Source organism: Erinaceus europaeus, chromosome 16 (genome assembly GCF_950295315.1).
Source record: "Erinaceus europaeus chromosome 16, mEriEur2.1, whole genome shotgun sequence".
In the NCBI taxonomy this organism is placed as follows: Eukaryota; Metazoa; Chordata; class Mammalia; order Eulipotyphla; family Erinaceidae; genus Erinaceus; species Erinaceus europaeus.
In genome coordinates this window covers 1858974-1871254 of record NC_080177.1, presented here as the reverse complement: position 1 = coordinate 1871254, position 12281 = coordinate 1858974, and the positions used below count along the sequence as shown (strand labels likewise).

The 12281-nt window shown below is 62.5% G+C and overlaps 1 protein-coding gene across 1 annotated transcript; it reads left to right on the top strand.

Moving 5' to 3' along the window:
• Positions 1-898: 898 nt before the first annotated feature.
• FEM1B (fem-1 homolog B) lies at positions 899-12029 on the top strand. The gene is made up of 2 exons (XM_060175641.1): positions 899-1320; positions 9161-12029. Exons 1-2 carry the CDS (start codon positions 1073-1075, stop codon positions 10800-10802), a joined length of 1890 nt encoding a protein of 629 aa, XP_060031624.1. The 5' UTR covers positions 899-1072; the 3' UTR covers positions 10803-12029.
• Positions 12030-12281: the final 252 nt, after the last annotated feature.

Sequence of the window (12281 nt, the reverse complement as noted above, 5' to 3'; positions counted from 1 at the left end):
GAACAGAAGCACTTGCAGTCGTGCGTCAGGGCTCGTGACGCTTCCCCTTGCAGGTGAGGACCAGGGGCTTGAACCTCCGCCCTCACTCACCGCACGGTTTGCGCCCCCGCAGAACCTTTCTTTCCCGGCCCGGCGCGCCGGCCGGGAGCTAAAGCCGAGACACTCGCCATAAGCGCCCGCCCCTCCCCGCCCCTTCCCGCCGGGCCCCGCCCTCGCCCCGCCCCTCCCACTATAGCCCCGCCCTCCCAGCCCGCCCCTCCCCCATAGCCCCGCCCCTTCTCGCCAGGCCCCGCCCCTCCCCGTCCGCCCCAGCCCCGCCCCTTCCCGTCAGGCCCCGCCCCTCCCCGCCCGCCCGCCCTCGCCCCGCCCCTCCCCCATAGCCCCGCCCCTCCCCGCCCGACCCAGCCCCGCCCCTTCCCGCCAGACCCCCGCCCCTCCCCGCCAGCCCTCGCCCCGCCCCTCCCACCATAGCCCCGCCCTCCCCGTCCGCCCCCGCCCCGCCCCTTCCCGCCAGGCCCCGCCCCGGTGGCCCCGCCCCCTCCGGCGCCGTCGCCGCGGCGCGCTGTCCCCCCGCCCCCCGCGCCGAGTGCCGGAGCTGCCGCCGCGGGAGCGTCCCGCCTGGCTCCGCGGCCCCCGGGCCCTGAGCGCTGAAGCCCTCGGCGGCGGCCGGCCCTCGCGAGCACCGGGGGCTGAGGCCTGCGGGCGTCCGGACGCGGCGAGCCGGAGCTTCGAGGCCGGGGCGGCGGCGGCCTCGGCGTCCTCAGGCCTCAGGCCGGACCGCGGCGCCCCCGCCCTCCGCCGATCGCGCGCCGCAGCTTTTTGGCCTCGCGCCGCCCCGTCGCCGTCGCCGTCGCCCGCGGGAGGGGGGGAGCGAGCGGCGGGCGGCGGGCGGCGGGCGGCGGCCGTCATGCGGGTCCCCTCGGCGCGGGGCCGCGGCCTGGGCCCCCCGCGCCGGCCCTGAGCGCCCCCGAGCGCCCGCCTCGCCGCCCGGGCCGGGGTGCGGACGAGGCCCCCGCGGCGGCAGCCTGGGCCCGGCGGCGGCGGCGGCGGCGGCGGGGGCGGCCGGGCGGCCATGGAGGGGCTGGCGGGCTACGTGCACAAGGCGGCGAGCGAGGGCAAGGTGCTGACGCTCGCCGCGCTGCTGCTCAACCGCTCCGAGGGCGACGTGCGCTACCTGCTGGGCTACGTGAGCCGCCAGGGCGGCCAGCGCTCCACGCCGCTCATCGTCGCCGCCCGCAACGGCCACGCCAAGGTGGTGCGGCTGCTGCTGGAGCATTACCGCGTGCACACGCAGCAGACCGGCACGGTGCGCTTCGACGGGTAGGTGCGCGCCGCCGCGGGCCGGGGTCGCCGTCGCCGTGCCGGGCGGGGTCGCTCTCCGGGGCCGGGGTCGCCCTGCTGGGGTCGCTGCGGGCCGGGGTCGCCGTGCCGGGCCGGGGTCACCGTCGCCGTGCCGGGCGGGGTCGCTCTCCCGGGCCGGGGTCGCCCTGCCGGGCCGGGGTCGCTGCGGACCGGGGTCGCCGTCCGGGGTCGGGGTCGCCGTGCCGGGCGGGGTCGCTCTCCCGGGCTGGGGTGGCCGTGCCGGGCGGGGTCGCTCTCCCGGGCTGGGGTGGCCGTGCCGGGCGGGGTCGCTCTCCCGGGCCGGGGTCGCTCTCCGGGGCCGGGGTCGCCCTGCTGGGGTCGCTGCGGGCCGGGGTCGCCGTCGCCGTGCCGGGCGGGGTCGCTCTCCCGGGCCGGGGTCGCTGCGGGCCGGGGTCGCTCTCCGGGGCCGGGGTCGCCCTGCCGGGGTCGCTGCGGGCCGCGATGGTCCTCCAGGGCCGGGGTGGGGGGCGGGCACTGCAGGGAGGGTCCGTCTCCGGCCGCGCGCTCTGGACGTGGCTCCCGCTCCTGGGCCTGGGCGCCCCCCGCCCCCAGCTCATCTCCGGCCCCCCAGCCGTGGCCAGCCACGTGGGTCAGCCCGAGCCCCGAGCACCCGGAGCACCCGGAGCACCCGGAGCACCCCTGCCGTTTGTGTGTGGGCTGCTGGCGGGCGGCCCCCACCCCTCTCTCCCCCGGGACCCCTCACTCAGAAAGCCCAGGGCAGCAGTGAGTGCCCGGCCCGGGGGGCTGGAGAAGGGTCACTCCCCTCCGGCTGATGGTGGCACCGCCCCCGGGTTGGCCTTCTGGACTGCGGGGACTCCCAGGTGTCCCAGCAAGTTGTCTGGGGCAGGTGAGCTCCGAGCCGGGAGCCTCCGGGAGTGAGTGGCTTTCGGCAGCGCCTGACCCGCGCGGCTTCTCGGAGGCTAGGCCAGCACCGTCCAGTTTAGAGAATGACCTGCTTTCCTTTGGTTTTAGGCGTGGGGGGCGTTTTCCCCACGGCCCTGGCGGGTGCCTCTCTCTCTCTCTCTCTCTCTCTCCCCCCGCTCAAGGGGTTGGAAAGCTCTGTCCCAGCCCCTCAGGGAGGGTGAGGGCCCCCAGGAGCCAGAGGGTGGAGGCGGTGACAAGCGAGCAAGGGCCTGTGTTGGTGCAGGGCTGGGGAGCGACGGGCTGGGGAGGCTGGGGACTGTGCTGGAACCTCCCTTGGGCCGCCAGGGCCTCTGCAGGACGGGGGAACAGCGGTGTGGTCGGAGGGCAGGAGAAGGGGCTGCAGCCGGGGCTGCCACTCCCAGGGGCGTTGGCATCTGGGAGCTGGATCTAGAGAGCTCCTGCACTTGACCCCCCAGACTCCGGGAGCAGCGAGCCATCACCCACCCAGGGGCAGAGGTGGCTCTGAGGGAGGCTGGCCTGGTGGGGACTCACATCTCGGGGATCAGGTCGCCTGTGTGTCATCTTCCGGGCATGTGTATGTGTTTCCAGACCTGGATTTTCTATTAAGTTTCTTTATTGGGGATGAATGTTTTACATTCGACAGTAAATACAATAGTGTGTACACGCATAACGTTTCCCGGTTTTCCACGTAACAGTACAACCCCCACTAGGTCCTCTGTCATCCTAGACCTGGATTTTTAATGTTATTTATTAGAGACAGAAATTGAGAGGGAAGGGGGGAGTCAAGGAGAGTCACCCGCAGACCTGCTTCACCACTCGGAAAGCTCCCCCCTAGCAGGTGGGACTGGGGCTTGAACCTGAGTCTCTGCGCACCGTAGTGCGTGAGCTCAGCCACCAGGTGCATCGCCCTCCGCCCTGTGACTTGCCACAGAAACTCCAGCTCTGCTATTTGCTGACTAACAATTTTTGCTCCCTTCGATGGAGACAGAGGAGACACACCCACAGCCCTGCTTCACCGCCGGTGAAGGTGAAGTTTCCCTCGGGCAGGTGGGGACTGCGGGGCTTGTATCTGGTCTTGTGCGTAGCTGCCACCTGGCCGTCGCCTGGTGAATGAACCCTCAGCACCTGTCGTGTGCCGGAAATCTTGGCTTACCCCAGGAACGCAGAGTGCCTTTACAAGAGCCCGTGCGTGGGTGACAGCCGCCCGCTGAGAGGAAGCCCCAAGCTGACTTGCAAATTCAAGAGCCCTTGTTCATCTTTTCAGCTGTGATTTTAAATGATTTTTATTTATTATCTTTATTTTTTATTGCATTTTATTTTATTTGTATGAGCGCACTGCTCAGCTCTGGCTTATGGTGGTGCGGGGGATTGAACTTGGGACTTTGGTGCCTCAGGCATGAGAATCTCTTTGCACAACCGTTATGCTATCTACCGTCGCCCTCAGCTGTGTGTTTTTTAAAATTATTTTTCCTAGGGGAGTCTGGCGGTAGCGCAGCGGGTTAAGCGCTTGTGGCACCAAGCACAAGGACCGGCGTAAGGATCCCGGTTCGAACTCCTGGCTCCCCGCCTGCAGGGGAGTCGCTTCACCGGCGGCGAAGCAGGTCTGCGGGTGTCTGTCTTTCTCTCCCCCTCTCTGGTCTTCCCCTCCTCTCTCCATTTCTCTCTGTCCTGTCCAACAGTGACGACATCAATAACAACAACTACAATAACAGTAAAAAAAACAAGGGCAACAAAAGGGAAAATAAATGAATTAAAAAAATTTTTTTTCCCTGTGTGCAAGGGCCTGGGTTCAAGCCCTGTCCTCCCCTGTAGGGGGAAGCTTCACAGAAGGTGCTCAGCCTCTGTCGCGTTTATTCATCTATCGGATAGGGACAGAGAAACCCAGAGGGAAGGGAGAGACACAGACACCTGCAGCCCTGCGTCACCACTCGGGAAGCTTCTCCCGTCCGTGCGCGCCCTGCCAGGTGAGCCACCCCGGCCCCAGCAGTAGATTTTGAGGTGGCTGTGGCTCAGCACACGGAGACCAGAACTGACACAGGCGGGTGGGCCCTTGGTGGGAAGGTGACGGGGAGGGGCCGGCACCGGGGGCCTCCGAGCTCCTGAGCCCCGAGCTCTGTGGGAAGGGGCTTGTGGGAGCTCAGAGGCTTTCTCTTGAGTGCTCTTGACAGGGGCTCTTAAATCAGGGCAACCGGCTCGGGCATTTGGTAGTGCCAGCGACTCTCCCTGGCATCTCAGAGCCTCAGACGTGCGGTCGCTCCCCCGTGGTCACCGTGCTGTCTCCCCAGCGTGCTCCCACTTTGAAGTGGCACCTGGACTCAGGCTTTGAGTGGAGGGACGGCCCGAGCAGAGAGCCCGTTGCGGGGACCTGGGCTAAGATCATCGCTCACGTGAGAGCATCTTCTTTCCTCACGAGTACCCGACCTTTGTGTTCATGTTTCAGACGGAACCAGTAAGTAGATGAGCGTGGTCTTCTGGTCAGAGAGCTTCTTTGACGGGGACTGTTTCCATCACCTTGTGTGCATTTCGTTAGACGGGACCGACCATCAGATTCGAGTGTCTGGATCTCTGAGGGAATGAAGGCGCGCTGCGATTCCCGCGGCACCCCGGGACGGAGACACTGAGAGACCATCAGCTCTCCAGACTCGGTTCCAATTTGCAAACTCTTTTTTTCGTATTTTTATTGATTCGTGTTAGATAGAGACAGCTAGAAACTGAGACTGGGGGGGGGGGGAGAGAGAGAGAGAGAGACCTGCAGCCCTGCTTCACTGCTTGTGAAGCTCTCCCCCTGCCGGTGGGGACCCGGGTCCCTCACGCTCGGCCTCTGCCTAGTAGGGTAATAATCAGTTTGAAAAATTGCAGTTGAAACAAGATGTTGGAATAATACTGGTTTGCGGCGTGTTTGCGTGTCTGCAACACTGACTGCTGTGTTTACTGTCATGCGGCCCTTCTCGTCGGCCCGTAGGATGGACAGAACTCCGGCCCCACGGAGAGGTGTGGGGACACGCAAGGGGCCGCACCATCTGCTCGACGCTGGCCGCCCCGCACCTGGAGCCAGTTCACATCTGGGTTTACTTGGGCCTTTTGAAAGGACTCGTGCCTCCCTCGCATTTCAGACTGGCCTGTAATTAAGATGCGTCTGGTGAGGCGCACACTGCTTCAGACACTTAGGACGCGAGCTTTGCTCAGTTAGGTGGTCCACGTCCGTGGGGGCACTTGAGGTCAACACAGCGCGCTCACTGCTCTAGAAGGTCCCCTGCCTGTCTCAGCCGCTCCCGGAGCCGGTGACTTGACTATTCTGCCTACACTTGTCTCTCCCCCTTCTCTCATTTGTTGATAGAGACAGAGAGAACGTGAGACATACGGGGAAGAGAGAGAGAGAGAGAGAGACAGAGAGAGAGGGAGAGCGAGCGCTCCACTGCTCAGGAAGACTCCCCCTGAGCCCGAGCCCGGGACCCTGAGCACAGTGACGTGCGCTCGCCAGGTGCATGGCCGCCCGCCCCGCCCCGCCTGTACCGGGACTCCGCGTGCACGGGTCTGTGGCCCGGCTTGGCTGCTAGCTCACGACGTCTAGGAGAGGCCTCCGTGGGATCGTCAGGCTTTGCTCTGCAGTCCCGCTGATGAGAGTTTGGCTGTTCCATGTGTGACATTCCCATGTGCCCTCTGCGGGGCCTTTGCGGCCGCCTCTCAGCGCCGTCTGTGGGGAGCGGCCTTGCGGGTCCCAGAGCAGGTGTCCTGTCAGCTGGCTTGGCTAGCTCTTCAGGCGGGGTGCGGGGTGTGGTAACTCCGGCCTTGTTTTTCTCGTGTCCAGTGAGACGTCGTCGTGAGCGTGTTCTCGTGTTCTCGTGTTCACTGGACACTTGGTTCTCTCCTGTGTGCAGTCGCCTGGTTGAGTCATTTCCGCCTTCTGGCCGGCTGCCTCCTTTGGCTTGGATTCACCAAATTGGTCTGTTGCGCATCTTCTCCCAGCGGCTGGGATACCTGTCCCCTTTTTCCACAACAGCTCTTATTTATTTATTATTTAAAACTATTGATTGGCTGCAGGGAGAGAAGGGGGAGGTAGAGGGGAGGGACAAAGAGGGACACTGCAACCCTGCCTCACCACTCATGAAGTGTCTCCACTGCAGGTGGGGTTTTATTTACTTTTTTCATTGCCACCAGGCTTATTGCTGGGACTCAGTGCCTGCACTGTGAATCCACCTCTCCCGGTGGCCATGTTTTCCTTTCTGTTTTATTTGACTGGCCAGAGAAATTGAGGGGGAGGAGAGAGATAGGGCAAAAGAGACAGAGAAGACCCCTGCAGCCCTGTTCCACCGTTAATAAAGCTTGCCCCCTGCAGGTGGGGAGCGGGGGTTGAACCTGGGTCCTTCAGCATGGTAATGTGTCTACTCAAACAGGTGTGCCACCGCCTGGCCCTCTCTCCTTAACATCTTTGATGATCAGAAATTTTTCTATTTAATGAGGGTTTTCTGCATTCGTTCATTTTGAAATCGTCAGTCTGAGGTCACGAAGATGGTCTTGCTGTCTGCTGTGCTTGCACGTTACAGGACGTCGGGTTTCTGTGCGGTGTCAGTGCGTGGCGCGTGCTAAGCTAAGAGTCAGGGCTCCTCTCCCCAGACAGACAGACAGACAGACAGCGAGTTGGCTTAGTACCACTAATAAAATGATGGCACTTCTGCTAGAACCCCTCACCCCTCACCCCCAGCCCAGGCTTTTTGCTCTTCTGTGTCCAGAGGACGGTCCCCCCTTTTTTGGACACCACAGCCCTGCTCCACTGCCCCCCATGTGTTCGGGGGGGGGGGGGGGGCCGAGCCCTTGCGCCCTGCCCGCTGAGCTGTCCCTGGCGCCTGTGCCTGAAAGAGCAGCAGCCCCTCCATTTGCCGTGGTGGCTCTGCGTGCGTCACCCGCTTTCTCTTCCTTCCTTTCACACCCTGGGGGGATGAGTCTGTCAGGAATGGTGCAGGAAGGAAGGCCCAGAGAGGCCCGCCCTGGAAGTCCAACCCCAACCGGCCAGTGGCCCACCTGGTGGGGTGCCTCCCCTGCCGAGTGTATGGCCTGGGTTCAAACCCCAGGATATTCCTGAGAGGCGGTCAATCTTATGGCACTGGGCCATTTCTCCCTCCCTCTGTCTCAGTCTGAGCGGTGAGACTGAGCATGTGTGAGCGCCAGCGGTGCTCAGAAACAAACCAGAGCGACTTCGCAACACTGGACTTTTCCACATACTGAAAAGAAGGCTTGTGTGAGCAGCTGTGAGTGTGGGCGCCCACCTCTCGCCCACCCCCATACCCACCCAGCCCCTCAGATGCAGCTGCAGGGCATCGCAGTGAGACAGTGAGCTTGGGCCCCTGCAGCCAGGCCTGTTGCAGAGAAGGCTTTGCTTCTAATGTCGTGTCAGTATTTGAAACTGAAGCAGCAGCTGCTGGAATCGTATAAAGAGCCTTTGTCAGCAGCAGACACGCTAGAGTTAGTTGGGGTTAAGCTGTGATGTCGTGTCATCATACTAGGGACTGCACTCTCTGTTCCTGGGGTGTGACTTAGCCTGCGCTAGGACTTGAAACTGGGTATTTTATTTATTTGCCTCCAGGGTTATCGCTGGGCTCAGTGCCTGCACTGTGAATCCACGGCTCCTGGAGGTCATTTTCTCCATTTTGTTGTTCTTGTTGTTACCTCCCAACGCCCCTCTTTTTAAATTTTAAAGGAGATTTTACTTAATTTAATTTTTTTAAAAAACTAGTTTGATAGGAAAGGAATTTAGAGGGAAGGGGGAGAGAGACGGAGAGAGAGTGAATGAGTGAGTGAGAGAGAGAGAGGTCTGTAGCCCTGCTTCATCATCACTCCCGAAGCTACACCCTGCAGGTGAGGACTGGGGCTTGGTCCTGGGTCCTTGCCCAGATGTGCACTTAACCAGGTGCGCCACTGCCTGGCCGCTTGCTGTGTGTGAGTTTCTTTTTTAAATCGCCGCCAGGGTCATTGCTGGGCTCAGTGCCTGTACCAGGAATTCACTGCTCCTGGCGGCCAGCTTCTGGTTTTGTTTTCTGTTTCTGTTTTCTAGGACAGAGAAACTGAGAGGGGAGGGGAAGGTAGGGAGAGAGAAAGACTTGCAGACCTGCTTCTCCACTCGTGACTCCCCCCTGCAGATGGAGCAGGGCTCCAGCTCGGCTCCTTGCACGAGAGAACGTGTGCGCTCAGCCAGGTGCGCTACTGCCTGGCGTCCAGTGGACGTTTGCCAGAGGTTTCTGACTGACCTGTTTTCTTTCCACTCCAGTTCCACATGTGGGTGCCACCCAGCGGCAGGGTCAAGTGACTGCAGCTCAAACCTGCCTTCTGCCTGCGGGGGCTCAGTGACGAGAGCGCGGGGCTCTCCAGCAGCAGGTCCTGAGTTCAGTCCCTGGCAGCACATGTGCAGGCGTGGTGCTGTGGTTCTTGTTCTCTCTCTTCCCGTTTCTCTCCTCTCTCTCTCTCTCTCTCTCTCTCTCTCTCTCTCTCTCTCATAAACAAGTCTTTACACAGCACAACAGAAGCGCAGCATTGAGGCTCTTTGTGCGTGAATCCCCGATGAGCTTGGACCACCCGGCACGGTCGCCGTGGGTGCTTCCTAGCGGTTTCTGACCGAGTTCCCGCGGGGTTTGGGGCTGTGCTCTGCACACCAGGTGAGGTGCGGGGCCTGGGGCCTGGGGCCTGGGAGCGGGGGTGCCCGCACTGCCTGGAGCCTCGCGGTGCTCCCGCCGGAGCGGCAGGCGGCAGCGGGGTCTGCAGCCGTCGTGCCCTGGCGTCGGGGGCCCGCTCAGCTCCTCCTCACTGCCGCTGCCGTTTGGGAGGAGCCCACCTACTCCCTGCACCCCCAGGCCCCGCGAGCACTGTGCAGAGAGTCCGTCCTCTGGGGGGCCTGTTTCTGACGGCTGCTCTCTCCCCGCAGGTACGTCATTGACGGCGCCACGGCTCTGTGGTGCGCCGCGGGCGCCGGGCACTTCGAAGTGGTCAAGCTTCTCGTGAGCCACGGCGCCAACGTGAACCACACCACGGTCACCAACTCCACGCCCCTGCGCGCGGCCTGCTTCGACGGCCGGCTGGACATCGTGAAGTACCTGGTGGAGAACAATGCCAACATCAGCATCGCCAACAAGTACGACAACACCTGCCTGATGATCGCCGCCTACAAGGGCCACACGGACGTGGTCCGCTACCTCCTGGAGCAGCGCGCCGACCCCAACGCCAAGGCCCACTGTGGCGCCACGGCCCTGCACTTCGCGGCGGAGGCCGGCCACGTGGACATCGTCAGGGAGCTGATCCGCTGGCGCGCCGCCATCGTGGTCAACGGCCACGGCATGACGCCGCTCAAGGTGGCGGCCGAGAGCTGCAAGGCTGACGTGGTGGAGCTCCTGCTCTCGCACGCCGACTGTGACCGCGCCAGCCGCGTCGAGGCCCTGGAGCTGCTGGGCGCCTCCTTCGCCAACGACCGCGAGAACTACGACATCGCGAAGACGTACCACTACCTGTACCTGGCCATGCTGGAGCGCTTCCGGGACGGCGCGGCCGTGCTGGAGAAGCAGGTGCTGCCGCCCGTCCGGGCCTACGGGGACAGGACCGAGTGCCGCAGCCCCCAGGAGCTGGAGTCCATCCGCCAGGACAGGGACGCGCTGCACATGGAGGGCCTCATCGTGCGCGAGCGCATCCTGGGCGCCGACAACATCGACGTGTCGCACCCCATCATCTACCGGGGCGCCGTCTACGCCGACAACATGGAGTTCGAGCAGTGCGTCGGGCTCTGGCTGCACGCCCTGCACCTGCGGCAGAAGGGCAACCGCAACACCCACAAGGACCTGCTCCGCTTCGCCCAGGTCTTCTCCCAGATGATCCACCTCAACGAGCCGGTGCGCGCGCCCGACATCGAGCGCGTCCTGCGCTGCAGCGTGCTGGAGATCGAGCAGGGCATGCAGCGGCTCAGGGGCGGCCCCGACGCGGCCGCCGACGGCCACGGCGCCCTGGACAGCTACGAGTGCAACCTGTACACCTTCCTGTACCTGGTGTGCATCTCCACCAAGACGCGCTGCAGCGAGGAGGACCAGTGCAGGATCAACCGGCACATCTACGACCTGGTCCACCTGGACCCCCGCACGCGCGAGGGCTTCACGCTGCTGCACCTGGCCGTCAACTCCAACACGCCGGTGGACGACTTCCACACCAACGACGTGTGCAGCTTCCCCAACGCGCCCGTCACCAGGCTGCTGCTGGACTGCGGCGCCGCGGTGAACGCCGTGGACCACGAGGGCAACAGCGCGCTGCACATCATCGTGCAGTACAACCGGCCCATCAGCGACTTCCTGACGCTGCACTCCATCATCATGAGCCTGGTGGAGGCCGGCGCCCACACGGACATGGCCAACAAGCAGAGCAAGACGCCGCTGGACAAGAGCACCACCGGCGTGTCGGAGATCCTGCTCAAGACCCAGATGAAGATGAGCCTCAAGTGCCTGGCTGCCCGAGCGGTTCGGGCCAACGACATTAACTACCAGGACCAGATCCCCAGGACTCTCGAGGAGTTTGTCGGCTTCCACTGAGTGACTGACTGGCTGGCTGTGTAGAACCGTTTACCGTGGTGCTAAACAGTAAAGGACTTTAATCACAGACAGCAGAATCATGCGTTCGTGAGTCCCCTCTCCCCCTGCCCCTGCCCCTGCCCCTGCCCCGCCCTCCGCCCCCAGTTGTGTGTCTGCCCCCCTCCCCGTGTGCCGCTGGGTCTCAGATGCGTGTCACGCAGAGCCGCGCTGTGGGGTGTCCCGCTGAGGCGTGCGGACACGGGTCGCTCCCCTGCTGCCTCCTTCGGGAATGAATACAAGATATCTCTGTTTATGTAACGGGGGACATTGATGATGTGAAGAGAACGTTTTTAAACACCGCCTACAAAAGCGTGATTGCTGAGCCTGCGGCGTCAGCCCGTCCTTGCAGCCGTTTTGAGGGGAAACACCCAGGGGCGCGGACTAGCCCGGCTTCTGCACACGCCAGAGCCCTGTAGGCGCCGTCACCTGGCCCGCACCCGCGTGAGTGACACACACAGCCCGGCAGGAGGACTTGGGGCAGCGGTGCGAGGGCCGCTGTTTAACCTGCAGAACGTGCTCGTGGAGTCGTAGCCAGAGTCTGCGCCCAGAGCATGCTCGCGGAGCGCTGGCCTCCGCACCTCAGTTCTCAGGTCCCCGGGGGGGAGGGGGGGGCAGTCTGTCTGAGAGCCGCAGCTAGACTGTAGCAGCCTGAGTCTGACTGAGCCCCCAGACGTGGGGGGAGGCTGAGCGCCGCGCTTGCCTCTGAGACAGTCCAGCCCACGCTGTCTTTGGCCACTTCACTCTTCCCTCCTGTGTGAGCTTTTTTCAACATGTGGACGTGACTTTCCCAGAGGGCGATGTCTGTGCCTCCCTAACTTTAGTTTATGGCAGATGAAAAAGAACCAGGATATTTAAACTCTTGTCACTGTCCTTCTTCCGTCTGCGATGAGTAGAGACTAGTGTGGTCTGGGGAATGAAATGCCTCTGGTGATGGAAAGGATTGGCAGCCACATTTGCAGGAAGGTGCTTTTTGTCTAAGAGCTGAAGAATTTAAAGCCAGGGCTGGGGAGAAGCAGATGCTGCCTGCAGTGATGGTTCTGCAAAAAGCTGCTGATGCCTGAGGCACCCAAAGTCCCAGGCTCAGTCCCAGCGCCACCATGAGTTGGAGCTGAGCCAGGGCTCTGGGGGAAAAGAAGAAAAAGAAAAAAGTATCCAGAATTTAAAACCATAAAATGTCACATACTCCAACAGGTTGTTTCAGATTCCTCGTTTTTGTTTTTTATTTTAATAACACCTGAATCGTTAAATGAAGAGGGTATTCTGTAGTTATCTTTTAAGCATCACAGATTCCTACTGATGTTAACAGTGGTACAGTAAGCCTGGCTTTCTCTGCATCTTTCTCTCTAGTGCCAAACGAAAGCCTTAGCCCCACCCACAGCGTGCGTGGAACTGTAGGTGGAGACCACGGCCATTCCTTTTCCCGGGAAGCGTCCCAACGAC

Excerpts from the sequence above, each read along its gene's own strand:
- FEM1B (XM_060175641.1), top strand. The coding sequence starts at position 1,073 with ATGGAGGGGCTGGCGGGCTACGTGCACAAGGCGGCGAGCGAGGGCAAG. Across the intron at positions 1,321-9,160 it reads GGCACGGTGCGCTTCGACGG|GTACGTCATTGACGGCGCCA; the intron begins GTAGGTGCGCGC and ends CTCTCCCCGCAG.